Source organism: Electrophorus electricus, chromosome 13 (genome assembly GCF_013358815.1).
Source record: "Electrophorus electricus isolate fEleEle1 chromosome 13, fEleEle1.pri, whole genome shotgun sequence".
Classification (NCBI taxonomy): domain Eukaryota; kingdom Metazoa; phylum Chordata; class Actinopteri; order Gymnotiformes; family Gymnotidae; genus Electrophorus; species Electrophorus electricus.
The window spans coordinates 10,241,325-10,268,256 of NC_049547.1; the positions used below are offsets into that span (position 1 = coordinate 10,241,325).

Consider the following 26,932-nt stretch of genomic DNA (forward strand, 5'->3'; position numbering starts at 1 on the left):
TTGTTTAAGGACATTTTCTTGTTTGTTTTTCAGGACCGCTGAGTATTATTTGAGTGTATTAGGCAAATTGTGAACTGGAAATGCTTTGTTAACGTATTTTGGTAAACTAACATGGAACTATAAAAGTCTTATATTCCACCATCGAGTGCCGCTAATTTTTCGATACTGTGAACTGGACGATTCCTACTGTCGCAGAGGCGCTTTCCCCACTCTGCTCTCTCCGCGCTACGCCTCAGCGGTGGACCTCGCACGGACACGAGACGCGCGCACCGACTGCTGCGCACACGTGACACGTACATAAACAAAATGCGTCACGTGGTAAAGCAAAGCCCAGGCACACGGCACTATTAGTCACTTAGCTTGCGTATTCTTTTGACTACGAGAAGGTTGTAAGTAGAGACGCAGCCTTTTAGCTAAAAACATGTTATCGAAGACACCGTAAAGTCATATTTTTGTAGGGCGTCATATCGCTTAAAACAACCGGCAGTAATGGCATGCCCCTCAGAGAGCGGTGTCCGGGTGGTCGGCCCCTCGGAAAAAGGAACACCAGGAACATTGGGGGCCCGGCCGCATATTCAGCAGTATCAGTCATCTCCGACGGCCATCGCCGCCTCGCCGGGATCTCTGATGGTGGAGTCAGTAGACGATGCGGAGGGGCTGTATGTTGCAGTCGAGAGATGTCCACTCTGTAACACTGCGAGACGCAGGCTAACTTGTGCTCGATGCATTCAGGCTGGTGACTTCGTATATTTCGACGGCAGAAATGTCGAAAGGTATGTTTTGTTGGCTGTCTAAGATAGTGCATGTTTCTGTTTTTTTCTACTTTTTTGTTAAATAGCCACACAATGCGTAACAATTATGCAGGAAGGTAATATCACTAGCTAGTCAGTGTTTTGAAGTAGCTTTGTTAGCCAAAGCTAGCTAGCGTTAACATTAGCGAGTGGTTTATGTAAACAGCTTTATTTGGCACACTGTAGCTCAACAACCAAGCGAAGCCACACAAGAAATCTATGGTTGCTTTAGCAAGACGGCTGTGTTGGCTAGCGTTAACTAACGAGTGCGACAATTGGGGTCTACATCTTGACGTGAGTAAGCTCATTTTGGCTAATTCCGCAAAGAAACTTTGCAACAGTGACAACCTGCGTTATACAAGTGGCCAGCTCGTTTTGTTAGCAAAGAAGCAGCAAGGTTAGCTAACTTAGCTAAGTCATAAGTTCAGTGTTAGGCTGAACGTTAAAACGTTACTTTCTTGTATACAACTCATGTTAGTTGCCATTTATTTATAAGCCTAAAATTGATATTTTTGCCATCCTCCGTACTGTTGAAGGTTGTTTGGCGTTCTTTAATTAAATCCAGAATAACTAGTATCGAAAATTAAAACTAGGCCTCTATGACCATAAATTGCATTGGAAGAGAAACAAAGCATGTTATCATGAAGTTTCCACTTTTCGACTCTTGTTTCCTTCTGTAACTCGACGTATTGGTGCATCTGATCCAATCAATTCATGTGTCCAGGTATACAGAGAAACTGGAAAGACTACAGAAGATGAGAAACGAGAAGGAGCAGCTTCAGCAAAGGTAACGTTACGATCAAATGACCCGTCGTGAATTTTTACACTACTTACGTAGAGCCTTAGTAATACGTGGTTAATAAATTAAACTGCATTACCTAGGTATGCTTATACGTGTCATATCTCGTTCTAGAGTCACTGAAGCCATGGCCAAGAAGGTCCATGCAGACCAACTTGTAAGTTTGTAAAGAATGTAGTTTTCCCAGGTTGGAAACAGTTATGTGAACTTTGAAGAGAGTTTATTACTTGCCCAGACTCAGTGTTGGTTACAACTTTGACAGAAATGGAAGCTCATGTCATGCAAGATGAAGATTGAACAACTAAAAGATGCAATATGCAATGGGAATGAAGAAGTGAAGAGTGGTGAGTGCTCAGTGTGTGTGTGTGTGTGTGTGTGTGTGTATCCTGAGCCATTAGCGCTGCTGTGCTTTCATCTCATTTTGATCTTTGTTTGCCTTTTTGAAAACTCTAGATGTGAGTTTCCCCTCCTCTCGCTCTCTTAAGGCAAAGATCTGCTGCTCCGCTCTCAGGAGGAAGGCCAGAGGCTGCAGCGGCGGGCTAGTCGCCACCAGGAGAAGCGAGACAAGATTGAGCGTCATAACCGTCGGCTGAATGAGCTGCTGGACAAGAGGGCTAAAGAGATGCAGGGCAGGCTAGAGGCGCTGGCTGAGGTGCGGCGGGGACACATCCTCGAACTCGGAACCTACATCTTCCCCACACAGGAAGAGAAGCAGGGCAGCAGGTCGGAAAACCAGGAGTTTAGTATGATGCCAAGCTGTTCCTGTTAGTGATGTTGTTCTGTGTGCTTGACTTTTGTCCTGTAGTATTATACCAGTCATTTGGCTTTAGTCACAATGCCAGAATGCACTAACCATTTATTTAGCAGAACCTAGAGACTCTGTACTTAAAAACTACAGACTGTGCACAGTTAGCAAAGCATCGCTTAATCATCCTCCACCTCTTCAATGACCATGTTCTGACCACTGCTTTTTGTTTGGCAGCTTTGTTAGATATTTTTTGGTAAATCTAAACCCAGCACTGTAACTGACGCCTGTAAAATACAACAAACCCCCAAAAGAACACAACCTTCAGCGACACTGCTGTCATTCCAGAACACAGTGCTCCAACCCTGTCAGTTTCACAAATACTAACCTATCAGCAGTGGTCCTGTGGACAGAAAGTGACTATGAATGTGGAATTAGTGGGGTACAATGTGGCAGTAAAATAAGGCATGACAATAAATGGCCTTCATTTGGCCCAAGAAAGTGACCAGTGATTGCAGGTACAAGGTAGGTGTTTCTAATAAGGTTAGTTTAGAATAAAAGTTTCTTATAAACCGACTGTAAAGAAAAAGAAAATAGGTTTGGCTCAGCCTAAGGAAATGTGATCTATCTTCTTAAAATAGTCCTAACTGAAGAGGGACTCGTGTCCCAAAACAGTCATGGCCTCCTATGAGGTTTGTTGTAAGATATGGGCTTGAGTTGGGGGTTTTCTAACTATTTTTCTGTTTTCCAGGGACCCAGCAGATCCTGCTGTGGCAGAGTACGACTTTGCCCTCACGTCTAGCACCGTGAGCGAGTTAGCTGAGGCCCGGCGGACAACTTACATGTCCGGCCGCTGGATCTGGGATGACCAGAATGGAGAGACGAGCATCAGCATCACTGGGCCTCCTGTCACGCTGCCCAGCAATGGAGACTGCTCCGGTTACTTCAATTGGGTGGAGGAGAAAAACACTAATCCAGGCCCAGGTACACTTTCTGAAGCCACATGGTTTCCTGTTTAGATGTTGGTTCACACCCAGCTACCACTGCTGGTGGGGACACTGCAATGCCGAGGTGTGTTTGGTTGAGTAAAACTGCCGGGAGCTGCTGGAGCAGGGAATAATGGAACAATGTCAGCCTATTTCCCTGACCCTGGTTCAGTGATCTGTTGAAAGCAGTGTTTGTTTAATGTCAGGTGGAGTAAGAATTCAACAGGCCTCGGTCAGTTCATAAAGACTTGTCTTTTTAAATTATGTGGTTCAGAAGTTTTACTAGAATGCAAACTCTGTTTTGAAGCTACTTTGGGGTTGTAAAATAATGTCCCATTCCATATCAAATTCCAAATTTTAACAAACATTAGATTGTGATGGGGTACCACTAATACTGCGCTGCATTCATAGTAATTATTTATTGCTGAACATTTGTGACTGACAGTGTGTTTTGGTTATCTAGAAATGGATCACATCAACCCAGCTCATACTATTAGTGCAGCCCTCTGCTATGCCACTCAGCTTGTTAACATCCTCTCTCACATTTTAGAGGTCAATCTGCCCAAAAAGCTGTGCAACAGGTAAATACCCCTGAAAGATGTCTTATCACCATTTAAAATGTTGTTCTATTTGAGTCAAATGTCCATACATTGCTAACTTTGAAAACTGAAATGTATATATTTGACATTAGTGTAGTTTGTCACACGTCTTGTCTTCACTGCTTGATTTCTTCTCTCCACAGTGAATTCTGCGGTGATAATTTAAGCCGTTACAGATTTACCCGTGCTGTCAACAAACTGAACACCAACATTCTGCATCTGTGTGTCTCCCAGGTAACTCGCCCTCTCATCTCTAAATGCAACCTTCTGCTAAGCTGCAAACTCTTTTATTTACAATGCCTTTTGCTTTTGTCAGCATGTGGACAGTGAGATGCTCCACCCCCACCACACACTGAGAAACATCATGTTTTTGGTCTCCCCAGAGAATCAGAACCTGGGCAGGTGAGAAATAATGAGACATTTCCTCCAGCCATCCTCTTGTATGAGGATATATCAAAACAAATCACTTGCGTAGCATTCAAATACAGGAGATGAATACAGGAAGAACATTCTTAATTTCTGTGTTCTGAATTTTTAGTTACCAAACTCAAAATGTGAACCCATAGAACCTCTAATTCCTACACAGCTAAATCCGTCTTCCTGAGCCTGTAATTTTTCCTTTACACACTTTGCTCCCCATCCACTTTGGTAGGACAGGGCCGTTTGAGGTGAGTGCAGACCTGGAAGACTCCATGGAGTTTCTGGAGCCAGAGGCAGCAGGCCCTACGGAGGACAGTGGAGACGAAGCGGTGTCGGATGAAGAGACAGACTTGGGTACAGACTGGGAGACGGTTCCTAGCCCCCGCTTCTGTGATATCCCCTCGCAGCCCATGGATATGTCCCAGAGCACAGCCATGCAGGCTTCCCAGCCAGCAACAAACGCTGGGGGTATGATCTCCTCAGCTGCCGCCTCTGTCAGCTCCTGGTTCCGCCGTTGAGTCCCGGCCGTGTGGGTGGGGGAGTTTGACTGCTGTAGCTATGCAAACAATTTGTCTCCCTCCTCTTTTAGCAGATCTCATTGGGAAAAGGGATGTTGTCACCTGACTGCATGCAGAGAATGAAACTTTTTTTTGGGGGGGATAAGAATGGGTTAACTTTTAATGTATAAATAGGACATGGTGAATAGCTGTCGCTGAGATGTCTGACCTTCTGTAGCTCACAACCACTGTAGAAGCCCCATCATTATGCACTGCTGGCAACTGTCCTTTTTGCTGTGTACTTTAATGCTTGACAACAGCAAGGAGACCTGACCATATATACCAGAGAATCTGGCAACTTGGGGAAACTGATTTCAATTTCACATCCTAGGACTTGTTACATTGTTTATTGAAGAATGAAGCATGGACTGTGTGCTGGGTAAGCTGACAAAGCCTGTACCTCTAGACCTCTTGTGGTACAAGATGCCTCTCAAAACCAGTTCAGAATAGTCATGCAGAATAACCCTGTTGTATTCAGGCATTTTAGCAGTGCAAAAATAGTTATTGCAAGGCATGGTGTGTCACTCACCTCAGCTGTTTAAGATGGACTTGGCTTGGGGAGAAAAATTGCAACAAGCTGTTCAACAAAATTTACAGTACAAATGTTATAGTAGTCTGGGGGAATGGAAAGGATTATTGATGTTTATTTTATTAAATATAGACCAGGCATTTTACTTAAATAAAAGTAGGAATGATCATTTTATAACACTCATGACTTATTTTACAATTTCCTATTCCTGTCCTACTATTATGGGTTGTCAGGCATGAACCTGAAGGCTCAAGTAATGCTTAAAAGGACTCTGTTGGCTTTGGTGTTATTTACTCTCAAGAAAGGTGGCATAAGTGTGTGTATTTTTAGGACACATGTAAATGTGTCAAGTAATATTTTGTATGTCTGGCCAAAACAGGAGTGTTATTAAACTGAAGACAATTTCAAAACACTTTAATCTTGAGAGCCAATTGAAGCACTGAATACCAGAAAGTTCACACATTTATCTATACATTCTTCCAAATGATCATCTTTTAAAGCACCTGTCCATAAACCCACATTCATGTGCAAAAATGTCAAACTTGTACTGGATTTGCTATATTGGTTTGTAATCAAGGCCACTTTGTTTCAAGGGGGAAGAGAAAAAAAAAAAATCAAACATGATATTTATGCATTTTATTACCCAGTCAAATTGCATATCCACTCACTCATTTATACTGTGCACTCCAAGGCCACATGGGGGGGGGAAGATATGGTAAAAAACCCAAAGCATATATACACACACATCATTAAAGGAGGAAAAGAGACAAAGCACTTCATTTGATTTCAACACTTTTATATATTTGTATATTAAGCTCCCCAAACATAAGCATTTAGTTTATAGCATTAATTATCAGTCCAATTTTAAGTAGATATCTTGAATTTGCTTAACAGTATAGCATCCTCTCAAAAAAGAAAAGCCAAAACTATGGACCAGTAGAGCATCAAGCCCAATTGAAATGGTGTCCCCCAAAATAATCCAGTGATTACCTAGCCTATATTGCTAACTATTAATGCAATAGGTTTATTTGACCCTTTTCTAAAATACAAACTCTTATACATGAATGGTTGTCTCTCCCAATTGTAATCAAAGCATACATAAAAGTTCATATTATATTGTGTGTAATTCATGCTTGCTTTTAAGATATTGCAAGAGATGAAGAATAGGAGAGCATCTTACAAATCCTCCAAGAATACACTTTATTGAAGTAAAATGCCTTACAAGGCAGCAAACTTACAATTATGATCTTTAAAAATCTGAAACAATTTGGAGACCATTCTCTTTCCATTGCAATGGATTTTTTTTCTGACGCCATCCAGTTCGTCAATGAGAAGATTAACTGGTTCTGTCCACATTCAAATAATATTTCCCTTTGAGAAACATTAGGAAGATGCCCACATGTAAAATAAAATGCAGGCACTGCATTTTTCACTGGCAGTTTACAGTGGTTTAAATTAAAAGGACCCACTGTAAAATGAGCAAGCGATGTGTATGATACACAGGTTGGCATGAAAAGGTGTTCCACCCGAAGACACATTTCAAGCTTTGATTGTGCAATCATTATTCACCCTATTATGATATGAATGTGCTATGTACAATGTAAACAACTGGGCTCAGAACAACCTTCAGACCAGCCAGAGAAAAAGCCACCTACCTCATCATAATCCCAGGACATGATATTGGGATTACGAATTGAGTACATTTTTAAAAACTTGCATTAAGCCCTTTAAGCAAATGTCCCTATTATGAACAAGATAATGCATTAAACATATAGAAAGGTACGTTGGATCAAAAGGCTTACTCAGGTCTGGTATTCTGAATAACAGTGAATGCAATCATTGGGGAAAATATCTGAGGTGTTTGAGGAAATAAATTAGTGAAAAGTAGATTAATGCTTGTTGGAGTGAAGTCTGTGAAAGCGGTACCCTGACAGAATTCATAAGAATTCAGTCTTTAAAAGTTAAAGTGCAGACCGAATTTAAGGACCTGAGGAGGGTATAGAGAGGAGTTGGTGCTTGATTTATGGGGAGGATCAGAGGCATAAATACAGCAACTGAGATAGTTAGTCTCAGCAATCATATAAGACAATTTAACATCAAAAAAGAAGCACATGCTCATATGACAGCACAGAGGCACCAGAAACAATTTCATCCACTCAGCCCTCACAGAAATAAACAAAACACTCACACCCTCTACCTCCCCTAGCACACTACGCATCTTCCTCCCCATCCCTGCTTTTCTTATAAATTGGCATATTGATACTGTGAAAGGCAGGGACCCAGCGGTTGTCATGGAGTCCCACATTGCAGCCGGGTGTGTCTCTGTGGGAACCCCTGCAGCACATCCAGTAGCCAGGGCCATAGGGCAATGCTTGGCAGTAGGGCTTATGGTGCCAGCGGCAGAGAGAGACATCACCACGGCCATAGCGTTTCTTACACTGCTTGCAGGGATCGTCTTTGTAGCGTGGGTCACTCACCCAGCGGGAGTCAGCCGGCCGCACACCATAACTCTCAATTATGAACTTGAAATAGTGACAGGTGCACTTGAGAGCAGCCAGACTATCGGTAGGCAACAGGCTGAAGATCTTGACAATGATGTGGTGGGGTAGGAAGGCCATGTACTGTTGAGGCTCCAGCAGTAGCTGGATCTTGAAGCGGGTTTCCAAGAATTCGTGAGACACTAGGCGACGCAAAGGCACAGAATCCCGACTAATTGCATTAACCCCACTTTCTACCTTTCCCCTCACATCATGATCAGCTCCCAAATTATCCACAGTCTCCCCTCTGAATGACTCCACAGTTGAGAAAGAGTCCAGTGCTTGCTTATATGGCAGTGCATGTTCCTTCTCCTGGTCATTAGAGGCAAGCTCCATGCTTTGAGATATGGGAATATTTTTGGAAATCAAGAGCGGTTTTTGCTCCTGAAGAGCCTGTGGGGGGAACCGGGCAAAGAACAGCATGCCTGGGAGAGGATCCTCACTGCAGCTATTGGCTTCTGAAGGGACCAGACTGTTTAGAGACTGCACGTCCTTTATCAATTCTACATCTGCATTCGTCTCTTGCTCAGCTGCATTACTGCTTTCTTGCTCTTCTCCTCTGGTATGGTTGACATAAAAAACTGAGTTGCCCGTCAACACAGGGGCTTCATGTGAACCACTGTCTACTCCACCTGCCACTTCCTCAGAGACGCACTCTATCCGGTCATCCTGAGGGAGGCTGGCCAATGCTGACTGCGAGGGCACAGAGCATGGTTCAGATCCTGCCAGCAAAACCCGTCCCACCCTCCTCCTCAGACTGTTGTTGCGCGAGAGATCTCCTCCCTCTCTGAGGCTCTGTCTGCTTAGGCACTGAGATTCCAACTTGGCAACCATGTCCAGCACTCGCACAGATTCCTCCTCCTCCTCCTCATTGCCCTCTGGCAACTTCTGGCCTTTGGATACCTGATCTGTTGTCTGTACCACAGATCCACTTTTGGATAGAGTAACTATACTGGAGCTTCGCAGTGATACAGGTTTCAGATCTGCCTGCTGGTTGCTAGCCCTATGCTCCAAATATGCAACCATTTCCACAACAGAAAGATTCTTTCCACACTCTTCTCCATCCGTTCTTGTGATCTCCTCAGCTATAACAAAGCAAGGATCCAAGTTTTCATTTGCAGTATTTGGTGGTGCAGGCCTCAGTCCAGGAGCCTCTAGGCTTCTTGGCTTCTCTGGGTTTACAGACCTTTTTCTGCGTTTTGCTATGGACCAATCACCATCCCAGCATCCTTTGTTTTTCATTGATACCGTCCTCATGTCTGAAAGGGTTACCTCTCTCTCTGGAGCATTGTTGCTGCCACCTGTACCAGCATGGCTACACTTCTTGGCAGTAAAAATTGCAATCTTCTCCTTTGTGTTCCCAGGTTTAATGACAGCCCATATATCTAAATATGCCTCGCTATCCTCTCCCTGATATATTCTTAGTGAGCCCTCATTCTCCAAGGCAGGTGATGAGAGAAGAACTAAGGAACTAGTCAATGTAGAGACAGAGGAGGGTGCTTTACTCTTGTGGGTCCAGGAGCTGGAGAAATACCCACTCCCTCTATTGGGTGGTGTGCTGCAACTGGTGGCACATTTAAGTGTATTGGTAGAAATGACACTGAGGGGGCACCGGTTGGCTGTGCCGTTGCCAGGCGAGCCCATAAAGCTACATGCTTGGCGAACGCCCCACTCAGCTCCAAGTACTCCCTGCTGATGCACATGCAGATTTGGTGTGCCATCTTGCCCTCCCTCCTGGTGAAGATTTTTATCCTGTTGCTTGGGATATGGCTTTAGGTGCATGGTGGTAAACCTGAAAGAAAGAAAGAAAAAAAGAAAAAAAAGAAAAAAAAAAAAAAAGAAAAAAAAGGGGGAAGTTTTTTGAAACTCTGAACTCCCGCACCCTCTTTTAATCATAGAGAATTGCTAAATTAGTTATCCTTCTACACAAAAATCTCGCATGACCACTCATTTATGTAAGGCTACTAAATCTCAAACTACTGATTTGTTTTTCAGTTCTGGATTTATACCTATAGATTTACATGTCATAAGACAGTAGGGTTTCAAATTCTAGCAGTAAGGCTCACGAAGTAGGACGTTCAGACAAGAATAGGTGATTTCGCGCCCCCCCCACCCCTTACTGGTATTAAATGAAAGTAACAATTTACAAAGTGCAGCAAAGATGCTATCCAACGACCCCCTCTCCCCAAGTACAGTAGCAGAGGTTTCAAGCAGTGTTGCGCTACACAAGAGCGATTCCCTTCGGCCCTTGGACTGACATAATAGGAGCAGGGACACTTGGGTCCAAACACAGCTGGATTATTACACAAGAAGAGAAAGGCCCAGCTGCTCCAACAAGCCTGTGGCACAACAACCAGCAGCTGCCACATGAGCGAGATGCCTGGAGACAAGTGCTTATAAGGCATTCCTGCACTGCAGTTCCAGCAGCAATGTCATTAAAGGGCATGTACAAATGAACTTACAATTAATTCACTGAATTAATGTCTTAAGATAAAACACTGCTTGCACAAGTCTGATCAGTCAATTCTCTTATCAGGAATTCACAAGTGTACAGAGTTGCTTCATTAGATGATTTGGGTGAGAAGAAAGTAAAAGATCTTTCCTCCTTCGCTCTCTGTGTGGGCCGTCTGTGTGGCGCAGAATTTGGGGTGGGGCTAACTAAGACTAGATGAAAACTGCTTCAATCCAGTACTGGAATTATTTCAAAGAAACATGCCATTAAAAGATTAGGAAGACAAATGTGCCTTCAGTCATACATCACTGAAAACTTGCAAATGCCATCACATCGACCTCACAAGTTCAAACAATCTTTTATACAGGATAACTCACAAAATAAGAATATCAGTCCATAGTTTAACTAATGAAGGGAATTGTTAAGAGCACTACAGTATGTTGATGGCTAGAGAACAACAACAACAACAACAACATTAGAAGTGCCTGTACTGTAACTGAAGGCAAGGGCAGCAGGACAAGTGACATGTTCACTCCAGTACAGAATCGAGCAATTTGAGTTCATTTTGACAAAAGTACTTGAAGATACTGCATGCCTGACAAGTATAGAAGCCACCTATTCTGAACACAGCTGTGCCATGGTCTTCTTTCATCTACACAACACTAACCTGTGAAATTCCTGCCACAGAGTCTGAGGATAGCGCAAGGCCAGTGGTTTAAGAGCATGCAGCAGCAGGAATTCCAAGAGCACCACCTCACTGTGTGCATTTACCAATGAACAATCCAATCGGTTTAGTTTTTTTATAATGCTCAACTTCGATTAACACAGTGCCTATCAACTAGTACAGAACTGAAGAGGTGTACCACTGCTGGGTGGGAGCAAGATAACACTAGAGAGAAGTCACTTCATATGTCTCTCCATGCCTGATTTTTACCCATTACACAATCTGGCAAAACAAATAGCCCAAGCCACAGACCCTTCCCTGTCCACACAAGTCAGACTTTCCTTAAAACCCAGTGCCAAAATGCATGTGAGCTAATGATAATATTCTTCTACTTTTTCACCTCTAAATTATGTTAAAAATAACATATTACAGCAAAAAGCAAAACCGACGAGTGAATCATGTTAAATGAATAGGTGAGCTCATGTCGAACTCAGCACTGCTTCAATTAGCTAAAAGATCATTATCCTCCATTTCTTGTAAAAGCCCATGACTTCCTCAATAGGGTGCCTTGCCAAGGATCCCATCCAACTCAGGGAGGGGGTGGGGTGGGAGATGAGGTCACCATTGTGGAGTCTGGTTTATGCCAATTATGTTGTAACAATGTTCTTCTGAAGCAGAGGCATCTGGATTTGCACATGCCTCTGCATGTGTTTCTTTGGTCTATAGCTGAAACCATACAGCCTTCATTTAAAAAGACAGCCATCGTTGGGGAGGGGCTTGAGGAATCTAAAAGCAATTGCATTCAATCAAAATAAAAGTACGCAGAAAGTCTGTTTTTATAGTCATTGGCAGTTTATAGTCAGCATTTCTCTATTTGTTCAAAAATAGTTTATGATCACTTTGATCTGCTGTTGCCATTTCTGATCACTAAGCACAACATTCATGATCTTTGCTACACTATAGGCTAGTAGGGAGCCATTTTAAGAGATAGCCCAACTCAAAATGATATTCACGTCCACTTATGTCCTGATGTGAGTGAGGTCTTCCAGGATAACAAGGGCAACAGATTGGGTTAGATGCATCTTGCATTATTTTCAGGTTCAACGCCTCAATTCAGTGAGCACTCAGGAAATGCCGCCTTTGTGAGCAACATGTTTAAATAAGGTACATTATAGGAAATACAAAGCAATCATCATTATTAGGAAAGACAAAGCAAAAAATGTCCTAGGCTTTGAATAACAGTCCAACATTAAATCGAGGAGAACACCTTACCTCCAGACTGTCTGCAGATTGGAGGCTCGTTTCCGTGGTTCCCTGTAAGGGGTGGGGCTATAGTAACTGACAGTTTCACATTTCTGAGGCATTAGGCTCCTCCCTCCAGTGCAGAATGCTGTTTCTCTCCAGGTCTCAGGCCTTCAGCCACACTGCAACATACAAAAACATGGATAGGATTATAGCTATGGCTTTTGGACAAACAAATCTGGTTTATATTGGCCGTTTTGGATCCATACTCAGTTAATTTACAGAGTGTGTCAATATACAGAGCATAACCACACATGGCATACCCAAAATTAGTTGTATATGTGCTGTGATTACTCTCCACAATTCAGCAGTCAAGATTACAAAGTGTGGTATACTGATATACAGTAACCCAATCATGTACAGTAACAATGATTTCCCTAAATGATACAATGTTTAGGGTTTTGTCACTTCCTTTTTAAAAATCTCCCCTTTGAGTCTGTTTAAAAAAAACAACAACACTTTTAACTTCAAGTAGACAGTAGTGCCACATGCAATCAGCACAAATAAATTTTTCCACTAAACCTTTTGCCGATAACCTACCAAATAGAGCCAAAAATAAATGGCTTTATTGCGAACGCTTGCAGGGAATTTTGAGAACACAAACAGGCTAATTGGAGACCACCCGAGGTGATCTTAAAACTTTGTAAGCTAGAGCTGATGGCAGAAAAATCTCACAGGTTCATCTCACCACATGACACAAATTTGTGACATATCTCCAATCTGATAGCATATCTGCAACAGTCATAACACTAGAATGCTATACTAGTTAGAATTATATAAAGATTACACAGAGTGGTACAAATACAGGCGAGTGGTTTGTTTTCAAAGACATAATATCCATCAGCAGTGAAGACTAGATAAATCTAAACAGAAGTCTCTTTGGGAACAGGAGCTAGAGGGTTCACCATGGCCCATCACACTTTGAAAATGGACACCAATTGTACTGCAAAGTACAAAACCCATACACAACCACTTCCTTTTATACCCAAGGACGTCAGCTAAACAAGTCAGCACAGAGATTCTTAAGAAAAAAAAAGAAAAAAAAAAAAAAAGAAAAAAAAAAAAGATTCTTGCAAAGCAACCATTTCATCAGTTAAAATAAATTTAGTACATGTTACAGGGTAAACCTTTATACATTGCTATGAGAGATATACTTACATTTAGAAGCTACTATGCATTCCACTGTAGCATTTCAGTTCCAGCAGAGCATGACAAGTGACCACCATCACATACAAATACATTGTTTATCCCAGTGCAGCACATGGTTAACTCCTCGTGAAGGTCACCTAATTAACTGCATTTGGCTGGCAAGGCTGTGGATGGCTCTGCTACCAGGCATTCATTTGCATGAAGCAGGATAATAAGGAGCCAATGGTTGCTCACTGTCCTCACATGTCTATATAAGGTAACAATAATCGATTCTTTTGTAATACCACTGAAAAGAACAGGACACAGATTATGTTAAAAAAAGGGGGGTGTCGGGCTCACCACACTACAGCCCACATGCAGACACACACACACGTTTAAAAAAAAACGATGAAAAACAAAAACAAGTGGAGTCTCGTACTGAAAGGCACACATTAATGGGTCTGCTGCATGTTCCTTTGAGACTGTGCTCCTCCAAGCAGCTTTCATATCACACTTCCCCTACCTGAACTTTCCAAGGCCTTCCAAAAACAATAGCACTGACTCAGGAGGTGGGGCCAGCTAGCTTACACAATGTAGCTTCTAAAACATCTTTCAGCACCAAATCAGCCCTGCTGCTACAACTGCCTTTAGAGCCCCTTTTAAGCACATGTCCCAGATCCCGTAAAAGCACAGGCTTATAAAATCAGTAAACACACAGAGAGTGCAAAACTGAGACTCTAGCCTGTCCCATTCCCACACCCCCTCCCGAAAGGCACAAAGGCATTAGTCTACTTCAAATGCATCATCCTTTATTGTAGAACTCTAAAGCAGTGTCCCAGATTTCTGCCCCTGTAAAAACCTCTGCAGCACACTTTAGTGCCTCATATCTCTACCGAACAACTCTGGCTTCGAGATAATCTTGTGTCAAGAGAACCGATACTAAAACTGAAAATTCTTGTTCCCACACTGTGGTCTTGCTATTTCAACACACTTGGCAAACGGCTTGGAGCTGTTTTCTACATTCAGCTCCATCAAGGGGCTTTTTAAATGTAGGGCAGTATGGCTACATAGCTGCTGCACAATAAATTCACCTCTTGTAAATCATGTTGCCCTCTTAAGTGTTCTTGTGTTACATGCTTGTCTTTTTCCATCACAAGGTTGCGTTCCATTCTGTGAAGGTGGGAATACAACAATTTTCTGCATAAGATTTCACAAAGAGGTGCTTATATGTGATATGAAAATCATTTAGTACCAACTCTCAACATCATCCCTGAGCAAAAGAAGTGGATGGAAGTGATCTATGTGATAAATATTCAGCATCTGTCTACTGTTTTTACTCTGTCTGGAAAGCATTTTTTTTTAAAAAAAAAAAAAAAAAAAAAAAAAAAAAAAAAACACACACACACACACACAACACACCCCAGGATGCACTTAAACAACCCAAAGTCGGGCTGCCTTGCTGACCGCCTGTATGAAGCTTAATGATTGATTTATTGCTTTATCAGTTTTGTCACAATCTGTTAAAAAGTCAGCAAATTACATGTTCTTTGACCAAGTGCCAGGAGGAACTTTTTTTAAAAACACTAAAGCATCTTGCACTCCCACCCCATCCTAGGCTCTGAATTCCACAATCCCACAGAGTAGTTCACACTAGCTTCATAGCTGATTCTAAAGAAGTCCATGGGCACACGCTAGCACACTCCAAAGACAAGCTCAAAGCTCTTGCTCTGACAACAAGCCAGAAATAGTAAGGCAAGGTCAAAAAGCAAAGAGGCCCACCCAGCCATGTGCAAGGAGCTAGCATGAAATAAGAGGTGGGAACACGACTTTGAAATCATACTTTGAAATCACAGTTTGCATGGCTTGAGAACCTTGTTTTCCCAGGTCAAATTCCATCCTGTGAAATTACTCTTCAGTGCATGTCTCTAACATTGATATCAGCATTATTTAGGGAGCACCTGCTATGTCTAAACCCTAAATCATAATACATCACAGTGTGTATTTTGACTGGACTGTCAGCTCTGTCACAACAAGAACTAAAACGGGTCTGTGAATGGAAAGATCAGAGAGTCTTTCTGGAATGCACTGCATTGTAACGGTGTAGAACACACCCAGGGAGCAAGAGCACACAGATGCATCCACATGGGTGCTCGCTCACACGCATCCACAAACACCCACACTCAGGTGCAAGCACCGACTGTACAAACAGTACCTGAAGAGCTCTGAGTGAACACTGCCCAGTGCAAAACAGTGCATTATACATCCAAAGGACTGTGCATGTTACTAAAATAATAATGTGTGCAATAATGTGTAATAACATACTACTCAGTACCTCATCATACCTTATGGTGCCTTACTAACCAGTACTTTTGTGTGTAACATCTGGTTGTCACTGTCTGCATTGTAATGTCTGTCTAGGTCCATTTTAGTATTTTCTGAATGTACACAAATTTTGCAGTGACAAAGCTTTGTTATTCTGTACTGGTAATAACAAAAAAAAATTTTTTAAATTCAACTGACATTTAAGTTAATAAATATAGAAAAATTGGTTCTACATTTCACAGGTCCAGTCTAATGCTAAATGCATCAAACATGCTGACATTTTATAGTAGCATATTACCCACTAATCTTTACAAACCATCAAGACTGTTACAGCTTTACAAAATATAAGTGATGGCAAACTTATTAAAAGGATGAGTAGGCAAAGCAGTCAGAACGACATGCTTAAACGTCCCTTATCTGCAAGACAAAAGCCTGTTGCAACCTGCTGTACAAAATTTGCCTTACCTACAAGACTGTCTTTTAAACAGCTCTGGGAGGCTTGTCATGCAAGGTAAGCTACACCTCCCTGCACAAGTCCCTTCAGTTGCTACATGACTCCAGTCAAAAGTAGGCCAACAGGTTTTTCCAAAGGCTGTGGAGGAAGTCCACTTAGATGCCCCTTGCGTGAGCCAGAGGCCCTACTGCCCTAAAACAGGTGGTCTGGGTGTGCAGTGCAGTGGTTGCCAGATATGCAAAAGGCATCATTTATCTTACACATTCTCACAGTCAGAAGCATCATTAAAAGGATATCATAGTTCCACAGGTTTGAACATGACAATTAGCCTGTTTATTAAATGTAGATTATGAATGCAGTACAGGTCAAGTTAATATTTCTTTTTTTTCCTCATATTTTTTATATATCAAGCAGCAATATTCAATACACCTAATTTGGTCCAAAAATGTAAAGCATGTTTTATTATCATGCTTAAAAATAAGTTGTCTTAAATATACATGAGCATTATTCATAGACTGGGTTATTACCATTCAATTATGCTTTTGCGTTATTACATTCAGACAAAAATCCAATTATTAGTCAGCAAACAAAATACATTACAAATTAAAAGACAGCCAAAGCTTTTGCATGTACACACACACACACAGACAATCTTAAATTAGGCTAAATATCTGAGAGATTCAGAATAAAGAAATCAAGTAAAAAAAAAATAATTGCAAAACTCATGACAAGCTGTCTGACATTAAACTTCACTTGTTTAATATAGGGCAAATATACGAGGAAGGAAGTTTACAATTTCCCTTAAGAGCATATAATTTTCAAACAACCCAAGTCAGCAAGGTTTTTAGCTTAAAGTTGACCAGATAGACACAAAAGCCACTCTCGTCTCTGCTAGCCTAAAATTACAGCCACTGTCGGCTCCAAAATGCTCATCCCACTTCCCCAATTACACAAAAACAGGCTTTTGGATCCGACCACTACTTCTAAATGCTGAGACCTGTTAACCAAAAAGCGGGGGTCAGTTCAAAGTTAAAGACCGTCGAAAAGACTGGCCCGTGCAAAAAAAGCGAATCATTAGTACCATATTCAATGTTAACTTATTTCTCAACTAGTTTTGTACACCCATTTAATCTCCACTTCCTCAGATGTGATGCAAGTCTGAGGTGTCAAAAACGTTGACAGTGTTTCCGTAGAATAAGGTAGTTGTTCCTATTCAGCTAAGCCTTTTCATTCTGTGTCAAAATGCTCGTCAGACGTGAGCTAGAGAGAGATCCGTATGGCGCTCTACCAAACTAACGCAGGCTTGTGTTTATCGTGACCCAAACAATCCAAGATGAAGACACTCTAAAAGGGACGAAACTTCACTAATCAAACTAGACCAGTATTAACCAAATAATACTAAATACTATGGTCTGACTACTACTCCAAATAATTAAATTTTCCCCACTGTCCGCCAAAATGGCAAAATAATCCCAAGAATATCCAATAGTAATACCAATCACACAGAGTACTTCGCAAGCTAGGTAACCAAGTAGCTACTTAGCTAGCATAATTAGATTTCATCTATTAGCTAGAGACAGAGTGTCTGTACATGGACTACACCGTATCTAGATAGGTAGGCCACTTAAAGCAAGACAACATGCCAAACAGGGTATGTCGTTGGCCAACGCTAATAACATCTGACAGGGCCTCGTCCAGCTATCATCAGCCAGCTAGCCAGGTTAATTTAATCACAATTATCTTAAGGATGAAGCCTTACAATCCTATACACTGGTGTTTCCGCTCGCCAAATTGTAGAAACAATCCTAAGGAAGTGGTTAACCATGTCGTGGATCCTGTCTACAGGAACCCTAGCCACCTAGGTTAATCCATTTTAACAAGCGAGCCAGCTAGCGACCTAACCCTAACGTTATCTACACTCGATGAGGCCACAGCGACTTCCAACGTTATTTAGCTGAGGGTTAGCTGCCTAGCTCACTAGCCAGCCCGTTGCTTTCGCTCTACAGTACAATTACGAACACGTATATGCATTTATCTAGAAAAAACATGGTCAAATGTCAAACTTACTTACAAGAGTCTGTAACACTGGGTTCGAAAACACAGTAATGTCTGACCGCTGGCCCTCACCGGGCAGCAAGAGTTAGAATCGAGTCAAGATGACCTGTGCAAAAGTCGGAAATGGGTTGAAATTCTCTTGAATAATTCCAAACTGTTCTTTTGGTCTTCACCATCCAAGTGGATTTATGAGTAAAACTGTCATTATCAGAGCTGACTTTTAGACGAATGCTAGTGGGTAAAGCAATGATCGCTCCATGCTCTGTTTCTCTTCCTATGCCCCCCAACATCCAAAAGACTAGAACCGCAAACAGACCAGCGGAACACCCGCCGCTTGATATAGCGCGCGCCGATGTGACGTAGACGACGGGGAGCGCGCGCGCGCAGGTTACAGCCCGATTGTCCAGTGACGTGTAGGGAGGGGTAATTTGCAATACTCTTCACCTCATTAACTACCGAAAGGTCTAATAGTTAGGGAACTTCTAAATTGTAAACATTTTCTCAGGCACAGACACTATCTACTCAGACACTATCTACCCATAACAGCCGTTATATTTTTATACTTAAGACATTTCACATATATATATATATATATATATATATATATATATATATATATATATATATATATATATATGTGTGTGTGTGTGTGTGTGTGTGTGTGTGTGTGTGTGTGTATACTTAAGACATTTCACATATATATATGTGTGTGTGTGTGTGTGTGTGTGTGTGTATACTTAAGACATTTCACATATATATATATATATATATATATATATATATATATATATATATATATATATATATATATATATATATATATATATATCTACCTATGGAAACAAATGCACCCCCCCCCACACACACACACACTGATGGCACTGCTCATCAAATGTTTGAGTGCACTTGTTAGAAATGAGTTATGATTCATAACTAACAATATTTTACACCACATTATATATATATATATATATATATATATATATATATATATATATATATATATATATATATATATATATATATATATATATATATATATATATATATATATATATAGGGGGGTGCATTTGTTTCCATAGGTAGAAAATATATGCCGCAAAATGGAACAGGGAAAAGTAGCTGCCTTCTTGACTTCCAGTTAAAACACTGATAGATCACGGATAGAGTTTTGGATGCTCTAAGCCCTTAACATAATTACTTGTGAATAATTTAGCTACGTTGTATTATATTACTATTGGTACTTTGTCATTACCTGTTTCCATCATTAAAAATGTAACACTGATCTGACTTCACGCTTTATAATTCTGTAGCAGCCTGGTCTTCAAGATACCCAAGAATTGAGTGTCAGATCATAGTGAATGCATGTGTCATGTGTATGTGTCAGATCATAGTGAATGCATGTGTCATGTGTATGTGTCAGATCATAGTGAATGCATGTGTCGTGTGTGTGTCAGATCATAGTGAATGCATGTGTCGTGTGTGTGTCAGATCATAGTGAATGCGTCATGTGTATGTGTCAGATCATAGTGAATGCATGTGTCAGGTGTATGTGTCAGATCATAGTGAAAAGTTGGAAGCTGTCCTTGTCAATCAAATCAAAACATGACAAATACTTATGTAAATATCTTGATCACAGTTCTGTCATTTACAACCACACCAGGATGGGCAGTAAGCTATATGACAGAAAACCTTCTTACTCAAGCCATCAGTTGTCTGGTCGACACAGAACAGCACTTTTTTAAGCAACACCACTGTTTATACCATCCTCACACTTAGCAAGCAACACTTTTTAAAGCACTGCTGTTATTTATACCAGTGCACGTGTAGCATTGTTTATATATGCTGATGGAGGTCTGAGAGTTTAAGACTGCTGATACTCCCCATGCTTAGAGAGACTGTGAACCTTCATAATTGTTCATCAAACATCTTAGGATCAGCTAACGTCCTGGTTTTATCTATCATTTTTGGCTTTCAATTACTGTTAGTGCCTGGTTGAGTATAACTCAGATTTGTATTCAATTGCTGGATTGAAAAAACATATCTTTTTGGCTTTCACACTTCCAAATTAGGAAACTAAACTGGAAGAAAAAACTATGACTGATCTTAATTTCACCATATCCCACAGTCAACTCATCATATTTGTTAAGCCCCTATTTGCCAAGTTATTTCATGTATGAACTCCTTTTTGGTACAACAAGGAAATCAACTTACCACATAGGGCTCAGCCATTTACTTAAGAACTGGATGTGAACATCAGTGCCTTATGTAATTCAAGGAGAAATAATATAATCAAGAACTAAAGTCAATATAATTAAGAACTAAATCAAATTATACATTTTAATGTTACTGTAATCTGACTCTAAGTACACTTGTAATATAGTGTGATTCCTTGATCACAATTATTTGTAAACTCTTTCTACCCAACACTATGCAAATATTAAAATGTGTGTTTCCTTGCTGTTCTAATTTGTTCATTTTCTTGTAATTTCACAAATGGCTCAATATCTGTGGAGAGACCACTTAACCTCAAAACCTGGATGTTTGTAGCCAGTGCTAACTTCAGTTTTGAGAGAACTCAACAGACTGTTGCAAGGATGAAGTCAGCGGGTTGATATACCTGTATGTGTTTAGCATAGACAAAAGACTCACCTGAAAGAAAACTTTAATGTCTGCATGCACAGTTTATATAATCCAGCAAAAATGAAAGCCCACAAGTATGATCCCCACACTTGCAGTGAAACACCATTAAACGCACCTTTGTACTGTGACGCTGCTCACAAAGAGGGCACCACTGAGTTGTTTTTTTGTTTTTTTAATCAAGTCATTAGTCTGTCTTTCAGTTTACAAGTCTACTGACCAACTGATACAGTTCAGACTATTTACTTGTCCCCGGTCTAAGATTTAACAGGCGCAATACTTTGGCTAGCTTGCATAAATGATAGTAGTAAGTAGTGTCAAAGATTATAGCCACACCGTTTGAGAGTTAGTAGTGTTGGCTTCATGCTGAAATTATGCTCCCTTGACAATGGCTTGTAACTGATCTTTTGAAATAACAGTATAACATCCTGCATTTTGACTAGTTTTTTATACAGTACCATTAAATCTAACAAACATCTGGTTTATAAAAAAAATCTTGACTCTGTGATGCTCTTTGTATAATTAAATATATAAAACAATGAAAAGGAGTGACATATCCAAATTAGATTTAACAGAACCATCTAGTGGTTGCTAGCAGCTATTACAACACTATAGTATGGTTGGAGAAAAAGTGTGTCGAGCAGAATTGTTCTCAGCACTTCCAAAAGTGTGGTCTTTTAATATTTTGTCCCCCACCTCTTGAAAACATACATGTGCAAAGGCGCGCACACACACCCACACATTTAAACATTGTCATATTATAGCTTAGTAATTAATAAATATAATTAGCAGATTGTAAACCTACTCACTTAAGTGGATGACTGGGCATGTATTGATTACAGTGCATTATTAAAAACACTCCATTGCTAGGCTGACTGTTACTGTTCTACACAGAATGAAGGTCTATGCTGAACATTTTAATATTAATGAAAAGTTTAATATTAAATCAATAGAACTCGACAAAAAGCTTGCTACATTTCATGACCTGCAGGTGGAGCCATTACACTGAAGTTGCATGTAATCACCATATTTTGGCGATTTTTAAGGAGTGTCTAATTTGTTAGGGACCAGATCATCCAGCCTTCACCCCAGGACCATGTCATGATCCCCAGATCAGGAAACCTTAGGGGATTGGGTTGTAAATAATCAAAGAATTTCAGATGTTCAGATGTTTTATTTTATTTTTTTCAAGTATAGTTACAGGAAAAAAGACTGACGATCCTTCACAGACGGGTGGGTTTAATTTGCTAATATAGTTTATAGTTTGGTACTTTAAAGGGTCTCAGGGGAGTTTTTCTATACTGTATTTACATACTGAAGTGTGACACCACCGAGGACAGACAGTCTGCCGATCTCACTGAGCTCGGGAATCCGATGATTGTACTCGAGCAGGTAGGTGTTGTTCGCTGAGACTTTGAAAGCATCCGTAGTGCACAAGATCTGAACCTGCAAAAAAAAATGAACAAGAACCGGTTCATCCCTATTTCCCTAGATATCCGTTTCCTCCTCTTAATTTAAAAAGTTTATATTTGAGGCTTCTAGCATTACAGAAAAAAAAAAAGAAGTGAACTGAACCAAAACAATAACGTGAAATATATCCACACACTGTCCTTACATCGAAAGGCTGTCCTTGGGCAAGGGAAATGTGGGACAGTCTCTTTCTTCTGTGCCCCATGTGTTGTCAATCAAGCTGTTTCTCACAATAACTGCTGGAGATTCATTGAAGCGGGGGTTAATGTGAAGCGCAATGTCTTCATTTCTGTGCAGATTGATTGCAAACCTAATGATAGGAAAACAGTGCATTCTGATTTTAATTTACTGAAAATAAATATAGTAGTACACGCATATAGTGGTACATATAGTAGTGTCACCACATATAGTTAGATCTGATCTGTCATCATGTTCAGGATGTTACAAGAGCTAAGAGAGTTTCTATAAATTGTTTTCATGTCATGTTTGCAGAGTTACACTACCAAATGCTGATCAACACAGAACATGCATGCTTGTTCTTACAATTCAGCATCAGGGTTGACCACTCCCTGGACAGTAATGAGCAGCCCGTCATAAACTCCACTGGGCAGGAGCTGTTCATATGGGACAGACTAGCGGAAAGATTAACATTTAGAATTAAATTGGTAATTTAATATATACTACATAGTCCTTCAGTAGTAGTGAATATTGCTAAAGACTGATGACATTAATAAGATGATAACATTACAAATAATTTCTGAAGAAGGAAAAAATAGTGAGACAAAACACAAACTTCAGATAATTATTCCATTATATTTAATCTCTCACCAGCTCATTCTGAGGGGCAGAAGGCTGATCAGTCAACACAGGGTCCAGAAAAATGAAAATAGAAAAAAAAATTACATTTCATTAGAGCAGATAGACATTTTAAATATGTACAGATGTCTTCAACAAGAAAACTTCATATAAAAACATTTTCACCCTCACAAAAGCTAATTAAAGGCCCATAAGATTTCGTTCTAGAACTTATAGAAATGGAGTCTTTGTTGGTTGAGCTACTCAGGAGCTACGTTGAGTGGCAGAGGGCAGGCCAGACATTCCTCTCTATGGAACTTAATCCTCTCAATTATCATAAATTATAACAAAAATGTAACATTATAGTACATAAACACCATGTGATTATAAATAATAATTTTATCACAACAGGTAAATATAACAGATGCCAAAGCTTAGGGGAAGTGGAAGTGAATAGGTGTGGGATTGTGAAATGTTGGTAGTAAACAGAGGAACTGGTTGACTCAGCTATGATGGCTTTTTGGCTGTGGTCTTTCTCCCAACTTCCATTATTTCAGTTCATTTAGTAAGAGATAAAGGTACACTTACATCCATGATATCTAAAAAACAGACGACATAAAATAAAAGTCATCGTTAAAATCCTTCTAGTATGCATTATTGGTAATTTTACCAGTGGGGGATTTTGGAAATGAGCATATTTTGTCAGTAACAGGTCTGACAATCTGTCATGGCAGTTAGCTTATAAGGAAGTTAATATTCTTTTTGAACTACAAGTGTACCGAATAATCTTTTAGAACACCAGTGTGCCACAGGTTAGAAAGGTGAGAGAACAGAGCACTGCTAATCAATCATAGTCAGCTAGACCTACCTGTTTCCTGATGTGATCTGGCACAGTGATGTAGCTCAGGTGACAAAACAATTTAATGGGAATTCCAGGAGAAGCGTATTTATGCTCTCCCTCGGCCCAAAGGTCCCTCCCCTTGCTCTCTCACAGTTCCTAGAAGAGACCACACCCAGCCCAGACATCAGGAAACCCTACAAGTCAATACCAGTGACAAAAACAACAAAGCAAAGACTCTTTCACCTATTTGTGATTTTTGAGACATCTTTGGTTCTAGATAAAATCCTCTGAGTTTTCCATGAGAAAGCCAATTTTATTAGGTCATAAACAAGACTACATCTCTGTGTTGAACAGTTCAATACTTATCTCTTCCAGACAAAAGATTTACTACTAATATGAATACTAATATTCCCAAAAAGTGCTCATGAAAGTCTTCACAAGGTCTCAGTGGTTAAGCACAGCATTGATCATACTAAAAGAACATTTGGTCTGTGACAATTATTTTTGATAACAGAAGAAAAATGTTAATTTCCTGCTAATGTATCCACTTCTTGAAATCTGTTTAGGCATGTTTTCAAAATCTGAAAGGACACTGGCAAATGATCTTTTTTTCCACCTATATTCAGCCTACTTGCAGTCTTGCTTGAGGGCTTGAAGAGTATAATTTAACCAGGATTGAGGTTTCACTTTAGGCTTGTTATGTTTCAGTTTAATCGGAGCTACTGAATCTAAAGTACCAGAACAGTTATTATTTAAAGATATTACTAAGTCCTCCATACATGATTGAAGGTTAATAGTCCCTTTAAGGGAGAAGGGTTCTACAGAAGCAGCTGAGAAAAGAGCGAATGTGTTATGATTGCCACAGTGATAATAACGGCCCAAAGATCTACACAGATTACCTGTTCCAGTTAGCAATGAATCAAAAACCATCGGCCTGTGATCAGAAAAGTCAGCCTCTTGTATGTTCATATTGCAGGAAATCCCAAAATTCAGGATAAGACTAAGTGTATGACCACCTTCCTGAGTGGAACCCTCAAATCCACTGTACAAGATTAAAAGAGTCTAGTAACTGGATAAAACCACTACCACTGGTGTCCCAGAGCAGCAAACATGAATATTATTAAAACCCAGTCAACAACTACAAGCATGAACAACTTCTATTATATAATTGCATTTATAATACAAGTGTATGTAATGAATTTTGCAGCTACAAATGCAAGGTTTTGTAATATATTTCTGATAAAGCTGCTGAATATTTGCGAGTATGTAAAATATTATTTTGTGCATATAAAACTGATTAACCTCAGTTAGAGGCATACTTCTATTCTTGTTTCTAATCTTACTGTATAGTCTGCTCAAGAAAATTAAAAAATTGAAGTGCTGGTCTTGATCGTGGCAAAGGTGAACTTGTTCTGTGTTTTTTGGCTTTAGACCATAATCTTTGTCAGAACCAAGGCCATTGCCTAAAGCAAAATATCACCACACACTTTACACACAATGCTGTAAAACTGGAGGAAATTGCACTCACGTTTGATAGTAATAACCTAAGAGCCTTGGTCTTAGTGTTGTTGGGGTTGGCCTTTGTGTAGCTGTCAAGTATTTGTTGTATTAACCACACCTGTGCTGAATCATGGGAAAGGACTGCAGAGTGCACATTTGACATAAACTGTCTCCTATGTGACACTGAGTCAAGCGGGTTCCATATATCTTTCTGACTGTGTAAGATGTATCTGAGATGTAGCACGTAAATATGTTTGCGTGAATAGCATGTTACTAATGTATGAGTGTACATCCAGCAGAAACCCACACAGTTCCTGAACAGGCAACCTGCTATATAAACATTCAAATGGCCACTAACTAGACAAACATCAAAGGAGCTGAGTGACATATTTGCTTTGAAGACTTAGTTGTCTCAATTATGAACAATGGGCTTTCATTGTCCATTGTTTTTACAATCACTTCCTGACATGCACATAATAAGTTGTATATTTAATTATGCCATTGCCTTTGACTTACAAATTGCATTTAATCGCACTGGTTTTTCAGAAAAGCAAAAGGATAATATCTGAATAACGACAATTTTGTCTTTCTAAATATATTCCATAATACCTGCCTGCTCTGCAACAAAACTTTTATTTATTCACAAGCAAGTATTTAATTTATACACAAATTCTAATCACATACAATATGACAACCATATTTTTAGTCACTATCCTTGTGTGCAAACACACAAGAAAATGTTTTCACAAGAAGGCATTTGTAAATCTGTTCCTTAGGCAGAAAGTAAAAAGTTAACCATATTCATTAGCTCAATGTATATAAGTACAAATATATGATGTCAGATATTCCTATAAAACATGATCCTGCTAACTTCTGTTCCACCCTGATTTAAGATGACACTTTTAACATGCCTTAATTACACTGCATTGCGTTTGTGCATTATAAAATTACAGCTTCTGGCATTTTGAACCTTTCCCAAGAGTGAGCTGTTGTTAGTCTCATATACAACCAAACAGGTCTGTCAGGACAGTCTTCATAAACAGACAGTCATGAAGTGGGAAGAGGGCTATTCATGGTAATGCTGTTAGATGGAAATGATAACACTACTACTCTGTAAGTATGAACACGTAAGCATTTTGAACTTTTGCCAAGAGTAAGCTGTGGTCAGTTTCACATGCAAATGTAACCAAACAGGTCTGTCAGGAGATTCGTCAGAAACAGGCAGTCATGAGCTGGGGAGGGCTCTTCGTGGTGATACCACTAAACGGCACTGATGGCACTGCCGTTCTCTACGTATGAATGATCAGGCATTCAGAGTCTTTCTTATGGCTTATGATGGTGAAGGA

The 26,932-nt window shown here is 40.2% G+C and overlaps 2 protein-coding genes across 5 annotated transcripts; one reads left to right on the plus strand and one right to left on the minus strand.

The window, feature by feature from the left end:
- The first annotated feature begins 286 nt into the window (after positions 1-286).
- atg14 (autophagy related 14) lies at positions 287-5,605 on the plus strand. 2 transcript variants are annotated; one of them, XM_027013189.2, is made up of 10 exons: positions 287-773; positions 1,516-1,578; positions 1,705-1,747; positions 1,853-1,934; positions 2,076-2,313; positions 3,087-3,319; positions 3,785-3,902; positions 4,064-4,154; positions 4,237-4,322; positions 4,578-4,671. In XM_027013189.2, the coding sequence occupies exons 1-10, from the start codon at positions 490-492 to the stop codon at positions 4,585-4,587; spliced, it is 1,248 nt and encodes a 415-aa protein (XP_026868990.2). In that variant the 5' UTR covers positions 287-489; the 3' UTR covers positions 4,588-4,671. The 2 variants fall into 2 exon arrangements, with proteins under 2 accessions (XP_026868990.2, XP_026868989.2); XM_027013188.2 differs by having other exon boundaries at positions 291-773; positions 4,573-5,605.
- Positions 5,606-6,205: 600 nt separating this feature from the next.
- On the minus strand, positions 6,206-18,655 carry fbxo34 (F-box protein 34). Of its 3 annotated transcripts, none has more exons than XM_027013185.2 (3): positions 18,357-18,655; positions 12,352-12,503; positions 6,206-9,755 (listed from the first exon to the last, which is right to left on the minus strand). In XM_027013185.2, the coding sequence occupies exons 2-3, from the start codon at positions 12,441-12,443 to the stop codon at positions 7,637-7,639; spliced, it is 2,211 nt and encodes a 736-aa protein (XP_026868986.2). In that variant the 5' UTR covers positions 12,444-12,503; positions 18,357-18,655; the 3' UTR covers positions 6,206-7,636. The 3 variants fall into 3 exon arrangements, with proteins under 3 accessions (XP_026868986.2, XP_026868987.2, XP_026868988.2); XM_027013186.2 differs by having other exon boundaries at positions 18,353-18,655; XM_027013187.2 differs by lacking the exon at positions 18,357-18,655 and adding an exon at positions 13,540-13,968.
- Positions 18,656-26,932: the final 8,277 nt, after the last annotated feature.